This window comes from Pteropus vampyrus, unplaced genomic scaffold, assembly GCF_000151845.1.
Source record: "Pteropus vampyrus isolate Shadow unplaced genomic scaffold, Pvam_2.0 Scaffold261, whole genome shotgun sequence".
Taxonomy (NCBI): Eukaryota; Metazoa; Chordata; class Mammalia; order Chiroptera; family Pteropodidae; genus Pteropus; species Pteropus vampyrus.
Genome location: NW_011889042.1, coordinates 2,161,560 through 2,180,648, shown reverse-complemented (window position 1 = coordinate 2,180,648; position 19,089 = coordinate 2,161,560). Strand labels below are relative to the sequence as shown.

At 34.6% G+C, this 19,089-nt stretch overlaps 1 protein-coding gene across 9 annotated transcripts in view; it reads right to left on the bottom strand.

The window, feature by feature from the left end:
- TRIM37 (tripartite motif containing 37) overlaps positions 1–19,089 on the bottom strand; it is a 156,112-nt gene that overhangs the window by 135,727 nt on the left and 1,296 nt on the right. For 2 of the 9 annotated variants that reach the window (XM_023520394.1, XM_011375067.2), the window contains exons 2-8: positions 16,771–16,872; positions 9,246–9,286; positions 7,594–7,710; positions 4,813–4,900; positions 2,876–2,998; positions 1,368–1,491; positions 430–497 (exon numbers count right to left, since the gene is read on the bottom strand). In XM_023520394.1, the coding sequence (XP_023376162.1) occupies positions 430–497; positions 1,368–1,491; positions 2,876–2,998; positions 4,813–4,900; positions 7,594–7,710; positions 9,246–9,286; positions 16,771–16,872 (663 nt within the window). Of the gene's footprint in view, positions 1–429; positions 498–1,367; positions 1,492–2,875; positions 2,999–4,812; positions 4,901–7,593; positions 7,711–9,245; positions 9,287–16,770; positions 16,873–18,482; positions 19,020–19,089 lie in introns of those variants that run through there. The other 7 variants (XM_011375068.2, XM_023520393.1, XM_023520395.1 and 4 more) reach the window with 7 other exon arrangements.

Below are 19,089 nucleotides of genomic sequence, written 5' to 3'. Positions count from 1 at the left end.
AGATTTTTTCCATTTCTCCACTGCTACGTTCTAAACATCTAAAACAATGCAGGCTGTCTATTTAGTACTTAATTAAAATGTCCTTAATAAATAAAAATACTAATTTGGGCTTGAAATTAGCAATAATATTCTATCTCAAAGATACCACTTAAGTCATATCACATTATAATCTTTTATAAATTTACAGATGCATATGCATTATTCCCAGTAAAAATAATTCCATCCTTACAAAACAAAATCTAATTAATTTTCTCTAGTTCCCAAACACAATGGAGAAAACTTGAGATGAACAGCTGATTCTTATTTCATAAAAATCCCCAGAATGGCACATAAATCCCCGGATCTTTTAATCTTACATAATCTTTAAAATTTTTTAAAGCATATGCACAAAAAGAGTTAAAGACTTTATTTCATTTAATATTTCATTACCTGGTGCTCTACCTCCTGAAGTAAAGATTCCAAAAGCTCTGTTTCTTGTGTGAGAGAAGTCTTCTGACCTTTTAAAAATAGCAAAACACTAACATTCAGGCTCATTATTGGTTTAAGAAGAAAATTAACTTTCACAGAACATATTCAATAATAAGGCATCAATTTTAAAAAAGCAAAACTTCATTATAGCTACCCTAAAAAAATTTTCCCAGAGCTCTAGGAGGTTGAATCTAATACTATAGTAGCTTTGATAAGAGGATTTCAGAACCAACCCTTACTAGTTTTAGAGAAAATGCAATTTAGATCAACTAAATTCATCTAAGAAATATATGATTACAATATACTTTGTAAATAAATTAATGTTATTGCATCTTTCAAAATATAAAGATCTAGAAAAGTGAATTTTTTACTCAATTATTTCATAATAATTCCTCCCCAAAATTTGTGGCTTAAAAGAATGTAGTAAGTGGGCAAGATATTTGTTTAATGCCAGCAGTAGGTTTGTTCTTTGAACATAAGAACCTGTAAAAAAGAATGCCCAGAGGAAAATAGTCTCAAGAAGCTGGAAACACACAGGAATAAAGGAGTTATAATTATAGGAATTACTAGAGATTATCAGGAATAGAAAAGAAACTGCTTTACATATTTAAAAAAAAAAAAAAAAAGGAGACCAAATAGGTATGCTTGCCTAATCAGACCATTTTCTTTTAAACCACAAAGTCTGAAGAGCTGGAAGCATATCTCATGAGGTTAGCAGGAGCTGTATCAATTTGGAGTAACATTACCTGATACAGAGAGACATTTAATAGGTGAAATTTTTATTTTTTGAAATCAATCTTTTCCTAGCCTAAACAATTCACCAAACTTTACTTTTCAAAGATTGAGTCTCAAGAAAGCTCAAAGCACCATGCACCCCAGTAGCATAGAAAAACACCCACCCATCAGTGTTATAAGCTTATTCTTCAGCTGTGTGTCTAACCGGGCAATCATCATCTCCACTGCATTCCTAATTTCCCGAACACGCTCATCTTTAGCATTTCTTACAGCTTCTACATTTCTTTCCTAGAACATAAACAGGTAAAAAAATTTTAACTGAAGAATTTTTAAAACAGAAGCAAATAGATATTAATCACTGCAATTATTCTTAAAGTCAGTTAATTTCCTCTTTAAAAACTGTAAGCCAATAATACTTTTTAATTGGTCTTATATCATAGGAAACTCAAAAAAAAACTTAAAAAAACTTAAAAAAAAATTGTACATCGAGCTGAACCAGAGGAAAAAATTCTTAAAAATAAGCAATTAATAAACAATTAATAAACAGACAGATATGCAATTACAAAAAATTGGTTTAGGTAACACACACAGAGCACATACTCAAAGACTCAATCATATCTCTGATAGGAAACCACCATTCAAAAACAATGTATACCAAAGCCAATTCACATTGTGCACAACCCTAAAACAAATTTTAAAAAATTTTAAGCCATATCTACTTTAGTTTACAAGTTTTTCTTTTTCAAAACACAGAAACAAAATAAGTTTTTCAAAGATTAGAGTACATATAGATTTTGTAATAGCATACCTCAAATAAAAAGCAATTTTTCCTATACTTATTATTATAAATATAAGCAGTAAGAATCTCAGCCTACTACACCCTCCCTAATGACTAAATTTTAATACTGCCAAGAGAAAGTAATAGGAAGAAAAGTAGTTAGATGATGGCCAAATAGAAACCATCCCACTTGTTTATATTCCAAAATGATTCTGCAGATAGCATACATGCAACTCGAAAACACTGCTTTCTATATAAAGAACGTTATCAATGATGATCTGGATCTTGATTCCTGAAGGGGTAAAATAAAAACGACATCTTAAGTTAGGAATGGTCACAAACCTATTTAATAACAATTGTCATTCTGGCAACTTTAAACAAAATATATTCCAAAAGTATATTTAGTACCTAAATGTTTGATGCTTATTGCATTTTCTCATGGCAGTATTATAAATGGTAAACAGCTCACCAAAGCTGTTTGACCCATACAATATCTGAAGAGTAGTGTTAAATATTACTTTCAATTATACAAGAATCTAATTCAAGACACCAGTAATAATTCATTCCTTGGTAACAGAAACTCTCAAAAGCCAGAGGTCCAAAGAACGAATGACTTAAAGACTTTGTAAGTGAATAATGACTCTCTAACAAACAGGTTTATTGAACTCACTGATTCTCTATAAGAGGAGGCAATTCTCTAACCCCAACTGCAGAACAGGCCAGGGGTTTGGATCCAAATTTCTCAGTTAGTTTGAAGTTGGTGAGACTGACAATAAATATATCCTATCAAATTTTCAAATCTTAACTTCAACATCTGATTGATTTGTATTATCGAAATATACATTATATAAGATAGACTATAAACGGATAATGATCTTTTGGTTATACTCTTACCACTTCTTGAACTAAGCTGATCAGTTCCATGAGACGCCGACGAAGTTTAGCTACCTCTTCATTCACTTTAGTAACATGCTGCTCGTAAATTTCTGCCAAAGGTTTAAAGGTATGTCCACCATGCTATTTAAATTAATAAGAGTAGTTTTAGAACATTTTCATATGTCTCATCTGAATTTACATTCCTTTATTAACAGTCTATGGACACTAACAAACTGGTAAATATTTTCAAATAAGTTTTATCTTTTGGCTGCCTTTACTTTGTTAAAACAAGCCAGAGCTTGCTTAAAATCGCCTGACCCAGGTAGGAAATCCTTCAATTGTGAATAATGGTTTTTAGCAAAATGTTTACAGTTATCTAGAGATTTTCACTCAATAGAAAGAACCAAATCCTTAACCATGGTCCAAAGCATCTGACACAACCTTATTTGCCACTCTTCACTTGGTCAACACTAGCCTTCTTCCATGTCCTCAAACTTCTCCCTTCTTCCCACCAGGCCTTTGCAAAAGTAACTCCTACTTATCAGAATAATTCTCCTTCGTCTTCTCTCTCCAAACTCTCCACCTCTTAATTCCTACTCATCTTTTGGAGCTTAACTCAGGCTTACGGGGTCAGATCCCATAGTTATCCACTCTCACCAACACTGTATACTTATTCCTAATATCACAACAACTAAATACAGAACTAGTTGTTATCTGTCTTGTTAATCACTGTATCCCCAGTCTCTAGCACAACTAGATAAATTAGACACTTGAGGAAAGACTCATGGTACACTATTAGCAAAAACAATGAACCCACCCCTCACGCCACAAAGCGTTACTGTAGAGACAGAAAACCTCACAAATTAGCCGTACAAATGAAGCTGTATTCAAAAAATAATTTTTTGGAGCTAACAAACCTAAAATCAATTTTCTAACCAATTTTACTATTGTAATTTATAACACTCTGGATTGGTAAACAGAACTTAAATTTCTATTTTAAGAACGCTTCCATAATAGCTAAGATCTCATTAGAATTGTCTTGTTCAACCAAATTGCCAGCTATGGTCTCTAAGAGAAAAAAGATGTGGATTTTTGCATGTCCACTTTAAGTATGGAAAAAAATGTTTCCACTGCTTCTTACGAAACTTGTTTAACAATAAACTGTGGGAACTGAACTGTTTCTAGTCAGCAAATTAGTATTCAAATTTTAACAGAGAGCTCTCTGAACTGAGCTCTACTCAATCAACTTGTCTATCATTCTCTCTCTACATGTTAACTGATGCCCAGAGAGATCAACTCTCATTGCTAAAAAGCACCTCTAGATGTCTACTCCACTTCTGCTCCCACTATGACTAACTTTCCCCACCAAAAATTGACTGTTTATTCTCAAACCTATTTATGCTAATTGTACTTATTATTCTAGATATATAATATTAATTAAATAAAACACAAATATAAAATAAAAAGCTATTTCTAGAAAAACTAACTTGAATGTTTGACATTTGATAAAGCTAGGCAACTTTAAAAAACTACTTTTGAATTATCCTGGGGGGGAAAAAATCTTAAGATTTGCATTCATATTTTCCACAAATGTCGAAAGCTGTTGTTTCACTTTCAATAAACCAAAATTGGAAATCATGGCCAGGACATCAGGTCAACTGAATTTCAATCAAAGAAAAGACCCCGACCCTCCAACAAAAGATTTGCAAATGACTATACATTTTACAGGTTTTCAATGAAAAGAAAATATTTATGTAAGCAGTACACATTCCACATTAAAATTTCCCACAAAAGTTGTTTTTCTGGATTAAAGAAGGAAGAAGAAATAACTTCTGCTATAAAGTAGAATCATTTAATTTTCATTCTATAACAGATTAAAATTATTTTCTAAATCAAACATTTCCATGCTTTCTAGTCTCTAACTAAAAACAATATGCTGAATTGATTCTGCTCACCATTCCTCCCCAAAGTGCACACTGATGGCAGATACACTTCTTACAAGTCCAGCAAAATACACTAAGTTTTTCATGGTGATTTTCACATCTATATATTATGAAAAAAAAAATAGTTATAAAATAAATGAAATAAATTTAAATTGGAACATAATCACCTCAACAAATTCCTAAGTTTGGGCAAACAGGTTGGTCAATCTTAAAAGATTATATCTCAGGAAACAATAGAAAATGTATTCCATGGCTTCTGTGAATTATACTAAAGAATTACACTGGAACACAATTCTTTAAGTATTGACTTCGTTAATCTACAAGGATTTACAATTACATGAAAAATGCAGACTAGTTTCTGAATAAAGTACAAATATAATATCATTTCCTAGGATAATTATAGATGATAAATTCTAACCTATACTAAATTTGGGGGCAAATCAGATTATGTGTTTATACCTACATAAGCATGTAAGCATGCACGAATACTTTTTCTACACATGACCAACGCTCACAATAATTAAGACATGTAATTAACTGTACAAAGTAATACCAGATCCTAAGGAGAAATGAACTCAATTTTTAAGTTTTCCCTTAAACTGGATATCCACATGCAAAAGAATGAAGATGGACCTGGTTATGAATTGAATCGCATTCCTCCTTCCCAAATGCCTATGTTAAAGCCCTAATGTAACTGTATTTGGAGATAGGACCTTTAGGGAGATAATGTTAAATAAGATCATAAGCATAGAGCCCTAACTCAATAGGATCAATGCCTTTACAAGAAAAGAAAAAGACACTAGGAGTATAGGTGCAGAGAAATGGCCATGTAAGGACAGAGAAAGAGCTATATCCAAGTTAAGGGGAGAGGTCTCACCAGAAACTAACCAACGCAACACCTTGATCTTGGACTTCCAGACTCCAAAACTTAACTTCTATTGTTTAAACCACGCAGTATATGGTATTATTATGACAGCCCTAGTGGATGAATACCATTAACTTATATGGTAATTTTTACCATATACAAAAATTAACTCAAAATAGATCAAAGACCTAACATCAGCCCTAAAGTTATAAAACTCTTGAAGAAAACATAGGAAAAAAGCTTTCCAATATTGGATTTGGCAATAATTTCTTGGATAGGACACCAAAAGCACATGCGACAAAAGGAAAAATATATAAACTGAACTACGTCAAAATTAAAAACTTCTGTATATCAAAGGACACAATAAACAGACTGAAAGTACAAACTATGGAATGGGGAAAAAATATTTGCAAATCATATATATCTGATAAGGAGTTAATATCCAAAATCTATAAAGAACTCCTACAACACAAGCAAAAAAAGAAAACCCAAAAACAAAAATCTGATAAAAACATGAGCAAAGATCTGGAATGGACATTTCTCCAAAAAAGATACACAAATGGCCAACAAACATATGCAAAGATGCTCACATCCTAATTATCAGGTAAATGCAAATCAAAACCACAATAAGATATTACCTCACACCCATTATGATGAATGGCAGTCATCCAAAAAAAAAAACAGAAAACAAGTGTTGGCAAGAACATAGAGAAACTGGAACCCTTATACACTGCTGGTAGGAATGTAAAATTATGCAGCCTCCACGGAAAACAGTATGGAGGTTCCTCAAAATATTAAAAACATAATTATCATGTAATCCAGCAATATACTACTTCCGGGTATTGATCCTAAAAATTTAAAAGCAAGGTCTAGAAGAGATGAACACCCATATCCATAGCAGCATTATTCGCAATAGTCAAAAAGTGAAAGCAATCCAAATGTCCATCGATAGATGGATGAATGGATAAACAAAATGTGATACATATACACAATGGAATATATTAACCAGCCTTTAGAAGGAAGGAAATTCTGACATATGCCACAACACAGATGAACCTTAAGGATATTAGTCAATGTAAAGGACAGTCACAAAGAGACAAGATCATTTCAACTATATGAGTAGATAGTCAAATTTGTAGAAAAAGTAAAGTGGTGGTTGTCAGAGGCTGGTAGGAGGGGAAATAGAGTTATTGTTTAATGGGTAAAGAGCTTCAGATTTGCAAGATGAAGAAGTTCTGGAGATGAGTTGTACGACAATGTGAGTATACTTAACACTACTGAACTGTACACTTAAAAATGGTTAAGATAGTAAAATATGTTATGAGTATTTTACCATAATAAAAATATTTAAGTTTTCTCTTACCTTTCCAGAGGACACAGTTGAATTTTTTTAAAAGCTTTTCACTGAAGTACACTGAGCTTCGAGAAAATACCTAAATAGGTCTACATTTTATATTCTCATTTATAAGTAATCTTATATAATCATTTATAAGAATATCAAATAGAAAATAAAAGTATGAAGAAACAGCATATTAGATACTGTCTGGAAGCTCATTTAGCATGATTTCCACACCTCCAAATTTAGAACATAGCTTTTTCAATATAAGAAATTTATCAGAATAATTCCTAATCAATGGCCTATATGTATCTTCAACAAACCCAGGGGTAGCCAGTAGGCATCAAGAGACAAAGAAGAGAGATTAGCAGATTAGGAAACTATGGCAGTTCCACTCCTTTTATGAAAGGATCTAATAAAAAAAAACCAATCAAGAGTTAGAAGGATCTTTTCAAACAGTGATACCCATACCATGCCAGAAGAAAAATACTTAAGTGTTCACCTACGAAACTAAAAGAAAACTTCCAATAGTTTCACTAAAATAACATGGCAAATTCTATGAAATACTTTAACAAAGAAATCGAGGACATACTTGTCCTTTTCATTTTCTTCATGTTTGGTGAGACTACAGAGTTGAAGAGTATCAAGCTGCTGTGTTACTTCTTCTGCCCAACGACAGTTTACTAGTTCTCGTAGCTGGAGTGGAGCACTGGAGAAGATATATACATATATTCTAATTCAGAAATTTGATATTATTTCCTAAAATAAACATTCCAAAGGTAAATATATGTGGTGATGGATGCATTAATTATCTCTATGGGGGGCGGGGATCCTTTCACAATGTACGTATATCAAATCTTCATGTTGTATTTGCCAATGATATCTCAATAAAGCTGGAAAAAAATTATCATGAAAAAAATTAACATACCTCAAAATAGAGCTCACATCACATTCATACCATATTACTAATAAAATAATAAGACAACAAAAAGTATGCTTTGCAACTTATTTTAACATTAATTTATCATTTACAAAAAAAAAAACTAACAAAAAAATACTGGAAATTCAGAGTACAGACTGAATTCTCAATTCTTTAGTCTAAAGCTGTACTGTCCAAAACGAGAGCCAATATCCACATGTGACTGTTTAAATTAAAATTCAAATTAAAATTAAATAAAAATAAAATTTCATTAGTCACACCAGACATATTTCAAGTGCTCAACTGTCATATGTAGCTAATAACTAACAACTGGACGATACAGAACATTCCATCATTACAGAAATTTCCATTTAATAGTGCAGGTCTTCTTAAAAGTTAATATAAAAAAGAAATACATGCAAAGGGGCAAAAGAGGCGAAGACTAAGGAAAAAAGAATAATAAATGTCTAAAAAAATTTCTAAAGATGCTCGATTTCAATCTTTTTTTAAAAAAGCATATTAAAAACAAGATACCATTTTTCACTCAGCAGAATGACAAAAAAAATGATCGACTGGTAATATACAGTGTTGATAGGAATGTGAAGGAATGTAAAATGGAAACATTTCCTTCAATGCAATTTGGCATCGTTAACTGAAATAACCAAAAGTGGAAACAATCTAAATGTCTCTCAATATAAGCATAAATAAATCAATGTATAGTCACCTAATAGATTATTCAGACATTTTTTAAATGATGTATGTGTACATACCATCAAGAAAGGTACCGCCATATTTTATACCAAAACAAAACAAAACAAACAAACAAACAAAAAAACCGGCAAAACAGTACTATAATGTGTATTTTAAGAAAAAAATCTATGTGTATACATATCAGTATGTACACTGAAAAATGTTTAGAAGAGTAGATAACAAACCTAACAATTTCTTCTGAAAGTGTTATTTCTTGAAAAAAGTAGGTAGGGAGTAACAGAATCAGAAGACTTGTTATTTTATATTTACCTATACTATCTGGATTTTTTAAACCAGAAATCTTTTTTTTTTTTTTAATTATAAAAGATAAATTAAGAAACTACACAATGATTTTCTAAAAGAAGGTAAACAATGTAATGCATTCTACATAATTCTGGGTCAGATAAATTAGTTTGCACGGCTATGTCTAGACAGATTGCTTATATTCAACTGTATTCATAAAGAGAAGAAAGAGCAGCAGACTGCAGAAAGAATTTTATGAGTACTAGGGCACACTCTGACTCCATCACCTAATTATTTTCCAAATTCACAAATAATCGTAGCAAAATGCTTACCGGCAATGAGGACATTGAGCTCTCTGCTCTGTCAGCCAGCGCTAAGAAGACAAAAAATTATATTTTGATTGTAGAAACACCATTACTTTAATTTGCACATATTGAATATTTATATACCAAATTTAATGAGTTTAACTCTCTAGTGCCTGCATTAATTATAGAGATACTTATAGAAATAGGAGGCAATCTACTATCTCCCCTCATTATCATTGTGGTCAGGACGAACTTTCAAAGGGACAGAACTCATTCCAAAATAATTAAGAAGCTATTCTCTCATGGGAAATAAAATGATCCTAGGACTAGCTGGATCTCATAGAGATGTGGATAATCTTCATGTAAACAATAATGATACTGTTACTGCTATCTCCAAAAATAAACCACAGTAATGATTTACTTCTAACTATAAAACCCCTGAGGAAGTCTAAGATAGTAATAAATTCCTTTTTAAAAAAGCAAACTAATTTTGAAATATATACATTATGGATATACAAATTAGACCTAAAATATGAATAAGCAATATAGCAAAACTCTTTTTATATCTTAAAAGAGTTCTACAGTTCAAGAACTTGAACATCTACATAACTTGGTTTCCTCATAATTGTAAAAATGTTTTACAAGAAAATGTCTCTATTAAACCTCGAAATCTATTAATTTAATAGTTTTCATTATTACTGGAGAGGGAAGAGTTTTACACCACATACAAAGGAGATGCAAAGACTTCCTGAATACCTTTCCAAAAACAATAGCACTGTGGTTAAATATTTTAGGTTTTAACAACCTGGTATAGGTTCAGAGGCAAATGACTATATAATCCTATACCTACATATTCCCAGTATCTGATATTCCTGTTTATCCTTTTGTATTTCTATAAAAATCATAAGCTTTTCCTTACTTCACACCACAGAAAATAAAGCTGGAAAAAAAGAAAATAGGTGGAAAAGGATTCCTCCATTCTTAAAAACCTTGAAAATTATTTCTTCGGTCTCTTGGCAAACACAAGATTTGGGTCAGACTTCTTCCCCTGAAACCATGCTCTGCTATAGTCATAGCACCACCTCCCCGCAGGGCTGATCTCAGTCTACACCTCCCTAGCCTCATTTTCCACTTCACCTTAGCGTAGCCAGCAAGGTTAAGCATTTAAATATGTTTGGTCTCTCTGCCCAGAATATTTGTCAACACTTCTCTTCAACTAGGTTATTCCTACTCATCCTTTAAATATCAGTTTATGTTACTTCCTCCAGAAAGCTTTCCCTGACCTTCTAAAGATGATTTTAGATACCAATGCCAAGCTCTACCACAAAAACCTGTATTTCCCCCTTCACTGTGCTTATAACACTTTATTACAGACTTACTTGTTGGTCTCACCTTCTCTGATAAACTATTAACTCTTTAAAGGTTGGAACCATGATAGGGAGTAACCAGTCCATATTTTTTAATATGCTCCTTCCTTCCAAACAGGCTTATTGCTACAGTATATACCACTCTTGGCATCCCGTTTATGTGTCTGCCTATATAGTCCCTCCCTCCGTGTGCTGTCAGATGAGAATGCTTACTGATTATGCCCATAAAACTTTGCTGCCTATCCCAGCTGGTAGCCTTGCTCTTCTCTAAATCTATGTGGCATTTTTACCTCGTATTCTATAATCTAACTTAATCACAAAATAAATATGGTAACTTTAATGCTTTGGGAAAAACAATGTTTCTCCCAAACCAAAACCAAAGATAAGAAACAGTGAACAATATTAATGTGCAAGTAATATTAAAGAAATATCTTTATAGAAATTCCTGTACATTCAACTGAAGAATTTCTCTTCTTCATTAAATGGAAGAATCACAAGCTTTAGAGAGTATTTGGACCTAAGACTGATTCTTAGCTCTGGCACTTACTATGTGACACTAAACAAGTGATCAAGCTCAAGTTTCCTTGATTATACATCATGACCAAGTGGAATTTATTCAAGAAATGCAAGGACAGTTAAACATATAAAATTCAGTGTAATATACCATATTAATAAAATGAAGAAAAAAAACATGATCATCTCAATTGATACAGAAAAGGCACCTGACAAAATCCACTATCCGTTCATGATAAAAACACTCATGAAACAGGAATAGAAGGGAACTTTCTCAGCTTGATGAAGGTTGTATTTAAAAAACCCAGAGTAAAAAACAAACAACAAAAAAATCCTATCACATTCAATGGTTAAAGACTCAAAACTTTTCCCTTAAGATCAGAGAAAAGACAAGGATACACACTTATAACATTTCTATTCAACATAACACTGAAAATTCAGCCAAAGCAATTAACCAAGAAAAATAAACAGAAAGCATCCAAAATAGAAAAGTAAAATTATTTATTTGTGATGACATAATCTTATATGTAAAAAACCTAAAGATTTCACAAAAACTGTTTAATAAATCCACCAGAGTTTCAGGATACAAAAATCAACACGCAAAAAACATTGGCATTTCTACACACTAGCAAACAAATTAAGAAAACAATACATACAAACATATACTGCATCAATACAAATACCCAGGAATAAATTTAACCAAGGAGTTGAAAGATTTGCATATGGAAAACTACAAAACATTGCTGAAAGTAAAGAAGTTCTAAATAAATAGAAAGACATCCCGCACTCATGGATTAAGAGATTTAGTATTAAGATGACAATACTACCCAAAGCAACCTAAATAATCGATGCAATTCCTATCAAAACCCCACTGGTGTTTCTTAAAGAAGTAGAAAAACCCAATCGAAAATTCGAATGGAATCAAAACTACCCTGAATTTCCTTATTTCAAAATTTACAAAGCTACAGTAATCAAAACAGTTTGGTACTGGCATTAACAACAGAAATAGAGACCAACCAAATAAAACAGAGAGCCTAGAAATAAACTCAAAAGGACAAATGTTATATGATTGAATTTAGATGAGGTACTTAGACAAATTCATAGTGGTTCTCAGGAGTTGGGAGAGAAGGTAATAGACAGAAGTAATGAAAGTAGGCATTGCCTTCTTCCTGATCTTAAAGGAAAAGGTGAGGTACCAATACACATCTATGAGAATGGCTAAAATTCAAGATTGAACAAACCAAGTGCTGACAATGTGGAAAAAAATGGAACTCTCATACACTGTTAAGAACATAAAATAACTATTTTAGAACACAGTTTGACCATTTGTTCAATAGTTAGTTAAACATACATCTACCATATGATCTAGCCATTCCATTCTTATTTATCCAAGAGAAAAAAATTTAAGTCCAAAGACATGCATGTAAGTGTTCAAATCCAGAAGTAACCTGTATGTCCATCAACAAATGACTGTGTACAATATGGTGACTATAGTTAATACTGTACTGCATATTTGAAAGTTGCGAAGAGAATAGAGCTTAAAAGTCTTCATCACCACAATAAAAAAAAATTTTGTAACTATGTATGGTGATGGCATTAACTACACTTACTATGGTCATCATTCTGCAATATATATAAATACTGAATGTACAAATATGTTGTACACCTCAACTTTATATGTCAATTATACCTTATTTAAAACTGAAAACCAAAAATAAGTTAATAAATTAGGGCACATGCATATGATGGAATGCTACTACTCAGCAATACACTAGACATAGATGAATCTCAAAATGATTCTGCTGAGTGAAAAAAGTCAAGTACATAAGAGTACATGTTGTAAGATTTCATCTGTATAAAATTCCAGAACATCAGAAATTATCTATTGTGGCAAAAAGCAGACCAGTGGTTGCCTGGGAACAAGAAAAGCAAGAGGCACAATGAAACTTGGATATATGTTCACTATCTTGACTGTGGTGATGGTTTCTCAGGTGTATACATTTGTCAAAACTTATCAAATTGTACACTTTAAATATGTGCACTTTACTGTATATCAACTATACCTAATAAAAAAAAAAGGCTGCAAAATTAAAAACAAAATATAGGCAAACATAAAAGTGCTACTTAGGTTAAAATCAAGTAAAAAAAATTAGAAAGATGAAGGCAAAAAATGCAGGGGAGAAAATATAAAAAACAGGAAGAAATGAGTGTAGCTGGATAAATGAAGGAGAGCTAGCTTGATGTGCCCACATTTTGGGGTGTGTGTATGTGTACATGTGTGTACAAGTGTCTTGGTAGAGCACTGGCCTGAGAGTGAGTCCAGTTCTGGTCTGTCACCAACTACTAGGTAATTTTGGACAAGTCTATTCATGGGTCTGAACTTTTGATTCAACGACACAAGTATCTGTATAGGCCAAGGTCAAATGAACAGAAATGAGATGAAAGAGAAAGGAAGGCATTCAAATAAACAATATTACAATTTGGTTGGGTGGTGTGGCCAGCTTCTCAAGGACTTTGCTCCTGTAATTATCCCCATCTCTCCAAAAATCATTAATATTCTCTCTCTTCTGGTTCAATCCAAACAAGATACAAATCTTCTTCAAAAAGGAAAAATGTTGACTTTCAACATTCCCTCCCACTTCAATCCCCTGCCTTATTTCTCCCTTTTACAACAATATTCTGAGCTTTTTATACTTGCTGTCTCACTCTCTTCCCACTCTGCCATTAAGTTTTTGTCCCCGCTGTTCCACTGAAGCTACTCATCAAGGTCACCAATGACCTACACATTCTCAAATCCAATGGTCAATTCCTAGGCCAGAACCATATGACACAGCTAATCTCGCACGCTTTGAAACATATTTCTTACTTGAATTTTGTGATACCTCACTCATGGTTCCTTCTTGTTATCCTTGCTGAATATTCTTCCTCCTGACCTCTAAATGTTGAGCACCCCAGAGTTCAGACCTAAAAATCTCTTCTCCAGGAGGTAATCAGGTGAACTCAACTAATCCCCAGGCTTTAATTAGCATGTAGAATTATCTACATGCTAATAATTCAACCTCTCTAAAGTCTCCTTCCCCTACTCCAGATTCGTATTTCCAACTGCCAACATCTCGTTAGATGTATAACAAACATCTCAAACTCGATATATTTAAAAACAAAACTTTTACATCTATAGCCTACCCAAATCTGCTCCTCCCGTTTTTTTCTAATCAGAATACTGAAAAACCATTCATTCATCCAAATGCTATAAAAAACTTTCCTCACATCCCCTCTGTAAGCTCTATCTTGAAAACATATCCAGAATTGCCCTATTTTCACCTCTACTGTTACCATTCTAGTCTAAACCACCATTCATTTTTCACTAATAAAGCACATTCTAACTGGTCTCCTCACTCTCCCATCTGCTCAGTCTACTTTCCACACAGTAGCCAGAGTGATAGCTTTTAAAACATTCACATCACTTGAAAGCCTCCAATGGCTACCATCACACTCAAAAAAAATACATATCGAACATCTATACCAATGCCCCTAGCAACATCTCCAAATTCATCTCCTTTTCCTCCCTCCCTGCCCACTTTGCTCCAGCCACACTGGTTTCTTTGCTATTTCTCAATACACTAAGCATATGCCTGTCTCAGAGCCTTTGCCCCTTCTGATTTCTCTGCCTAGGATTTTCTCCCCTAGACACTCACAACTCCTACACTTCATTCTGGTCTCTGCTCAAATGTCATCTCCTCAGAAAGACCTTTCCAGACACCCTATCTAAAATGGCTACTAACCTGCCTATGCCCTCCTAAAAATCCCTAGTCTATATACTCTTATTCAGTTTCATTTTCCTTTATAGCACTTACTGGTATCTAACATATAGCTATTTAATTTTTGGTCTATACCCCAACTAGTAGGTCAACTAACTCCTCGGGAAGTCAATGCCTAACTACAAGTAAGCATACGATTAATATTTGTTGAATGAACATAGGAATAGTGCATTCAGGAATCAAGACAGCTCTAGAAAGAAAGATTAGAACTAGATTATCCAGATGGTCTGAATATAAAGCTAACATTCTTGGACTTTATTCTTCAGGCAATAAATTTCAGAGACTCTGAAAGGAAAAGAAATGAAATTACTAGAAAACATCAATATGGCAGCAGTATACAAAATGAATTAGAGATAAAAAAGGACTCAAGACAGAGAACAGTTAGAAGATAACTATAATAATCTAAGCATGAGGTAAAAATAAAAATGTCTTTATTTCTCTATCAGGTATAAATGATACTAGGACATATACAAATGATAGGACAGATATAAATGATAGGACAGATATAAATGATACTAGGAGATAAATGACAGGACTTAAAAATCATAGTGTAAGAGATTTCAAGGCTGAGTGATTGGCAGAACAAAACAAAAAGAAAGAAGTCAAAAAGAGTCAATTTGAGAAAATAGGAGGACTCTGATCTGGAAAAAGCTTCAAGATGCTAGAGGACAATCAGATAAGACATTTATAGGTCAATGCTGAAGGAATAGATTTAGGAGCCATACACACAGAGAAGATAAGAGTAAATGCAAGAATAAATCAAATTTCCTAAAGTGGACAAAATTTTCCTGGAAACTTCAGAGTAGAGAACTCCAGCAGCAATATTTAAGAAATATATGCCTTTAAAGAGCAAGAGGAGAAAGAGGTACCAGTAGAGAAATGACGAATCAATGAGGTATAAGGTAATAATCAAAAGTCGTATGTATAATGAACCCTCATCAAAAGTGCTGAGTCCGTCTCAACTCTACCACTTAATTAACCATGAGAGAGGCCAATTACTTAATTTCTCTAGGTTCGGTCTCGTCATTTATAAAACATAACGATAGGTGTATTAGTTGCTATTTTAACAAGAATTATATAACAACTTACAAAAGGTTAGTACTTAATAGTGTCTAAATTACTTTTTAGCTTATGTCATTTATGCCACTACCATCCTGTAAAGCAGATGCTGTTATCCACATTCTACTGCTGAGGAAACAAAGCTAAAAAAGATTGAGTCCCAATTTACAAGTGGGAGAACTGGCACGGTATATAATCTAGGTCTTCTGTACATGGAGTATTAGCAAAGAATACAAGTTTTAAAACCAGACTTCCTGGGTTCAAAACCAGCTCCATCATTTACTGTGTGACTGGAAGCAAATGATTTAAATGTTAGAGATATTACTCTTGACAAAGGGATCTTTATCTTCCCTAGGCAGAAATAAGGAACCAAAGAGAAATTCTAAGGTAAAGAGCATGTTAGATGGCTTTGATTTTCTCAGTAAAGGAAAAAATCTAATAAAAGTAATGTGGGCAGGGCAGTTTTCAACCTTGGTCTGCAGATGTGCTATTGAATCCCCATACCCAACCAAAATAATTTCTTGTTTCTTAAGTACTTAAGTGTGCAATGATATGATATTTTAACTACACTAAAATTACAGTGGGCTTCAGTTTCCAGACACTTCATGGCAATTACCACTTGAAGGTTATACATCTCCATAATACTAAGCACTATACATTGACGGTCTCCCTATTAAAAAACATTCCTTTATAGCATTTTTAAAAGGGCACAAAATGTTAAAAAAAAAAAAAAAAAAGTTAATTTTTACACTATATCCTACATATACTAAATGCATGTAAACTAATAAAACTTACCCTGATACAGCTGAAACAACAAAGCTTGGAACAATGAGGACACAGGCGTGCATCCCGCAATTTCTCCATACAAATGAAACATCGGAAAACCTCAGCAATGCTCTGGAAATAAAATGTAAAGTCCACCAGATTAGGCAACTGAATCAAAAGTAAAAAGTATGCTTAAAATAATTACTTGACATTAACATTTATTTGAGGCTGATAACATCTCAGTTTTAACTATATTTCATATCAGGACTTGGTTATAATCCAGGACCCCTCAGAACATCGGGAAAAAGTGTTTCCTTTTTTCTACGTATCGCAATGGTTCTATTCTAAGGAAAGAATAAGAAATGCAAACAGACTTACACAAATATTTTCACTGAAGCATTAATTATAATGGCAAGTTACTACAAATATTTCTTGACTTTTTTAATGATATAGAAAAAATGCTTATAATGTACGATAAGAAAAAAGGGACACTATATGATTAAATTAATGATATAAACTTTTTATTTTTTCTGCAATATTCCCAAGGAGGATGAGTTGCTTTCATAATTTAAAAAGTTTTAAAAAGATACGTATCCTAATGGCAGCATACTCTGATCAAGAAAAAAACTAATTAGAAATCTAGAAATCCAAATTTCTGCCCTGATGCTGCAGAGCAGAAATTTTGCCCCTATAGAGAATTTTGGTGGCAGCTCTACTAATGCTTTGGGAAGAAGGAAAAATTACGTAAACAGAAGAAACAGAATTATCTTTGCAAGCCACAGGTGAATCAATTTAGGAAGTAACTGACAAAAAAGTCATAATTAAGTGTAGATTATATATTTTAAGGATTTTTTTACAGTACTCATTTTTACTTTATTCCAGAACTAAATGCTCCTAAAACCAAGGTAAAGTTATCGAACATTTATAATAATACTCTCACATGAGGAACTGAGGGGGAAAAAAAATTACACATTTATCTAGTCATGATTCTGCAGGGCCAGAAAGAACCTGTAAGGTGCAAAGGCTGGGGAGCGGACAATAAGACTAGAGGGTGAACTAGTTTCAAGGGGAGTAAGTACCCAGTAATAGTCGCCCTTACTAAGAAACAAGGATTTAGTATTTGGGAGGTTCAAAAGTTGACAATTTTTACATAATTAGATCCAATAACCTCGTTTTATGTTCCTAGCCTTTACATAAACATCCCAACTATGTGATGTTTACAAGATTAAGATATTTAAAAAATTGGTTGTTCTGGCAAGCTACAGCCAAGTAAGTTAGTAAGAGAATATCCTCAATATAGGAAAGACAAAAGTCTACAAAATGTACCGCTGGGAGGAATGATTACCCGTTCGGAGGCAATTTGGATCCGCCCATGAACTCGCAAAAAAACTGATTGCGAGTGGCAGGGCACGTCCATCTAATGAATTTGCAGTTTTGCTCTGCACAGGCTGTAGTTTGCAAAAAAAAAAAAAAAAAAAAAAACCCGTGGGGATGAGTACCAGTGCCGAGACAACCTGAAAACGCCAGGCTACGCACCATCTGACTGCAGGAACGGTCACAGCACCAGCACCCGGGGGGCTGCAGAACAAACATCGCATCCTTCGCACCTCGCCAGCCCTCCCCACAGAGGCGACGGCGGGATACGGTGTCCTACCAGAAGGACTAGGGCAAGGCGGCCCGATTAAAGAACTCTCAGCGGGTGGCGGGACAGACTAACCACCACCCTCCTCAACCACCCTCACCTCCACGCTCTGTTCATCCATTGCCTCCGACTTGGCGGGGTCCACGGCGACCCACGAAGTCCGCGGTCTGACCTATTAGGCGCCGGCCCGAGGTCGCCAGGTCAAGTCGCCGCGGAGAACAGTCCGGCGCCCACGTCAGGGAGCTCCAACGACCGCCCCATCTGCGCGCCCCATTGCTTCGGGTTCGGGGCCGGCTACCCCCACTTCGCCATTTTCATCCGCGCGCCCGCCCTAGGGCGCAGTGGGAGGGCGAGCGGTGGCCGCAGCTCCTTCCACCCTGTTTACCCGCCCGCCAGCGACCGCGAGGCAGCCTCAGCCCACGTGTCGCGGGCGGGCGCGCGCGTACGGAACCGCAGCTGAAGCCCCGCGGCGATGGTCTCCAGCTAAGAAGGCGCTGTAGGGAATTCGCAAACACCAACGGTAACCAGGGCAGCTGGAGGCGCGGCGGCGCGGGAAGGCAGTGGCGCGCATGCGCGCAGGACGCTGCGTTAGGCGCGGAGCGGAGAGAGGCAGGCACCTAGTTCCCGCGGTGCGGGGGCGCACACGAGATTTGGCGGCTCGCTGCCGCAGGGTTGCGTGCCTTCGACCCTAGGCTAGCGCAGGCGGC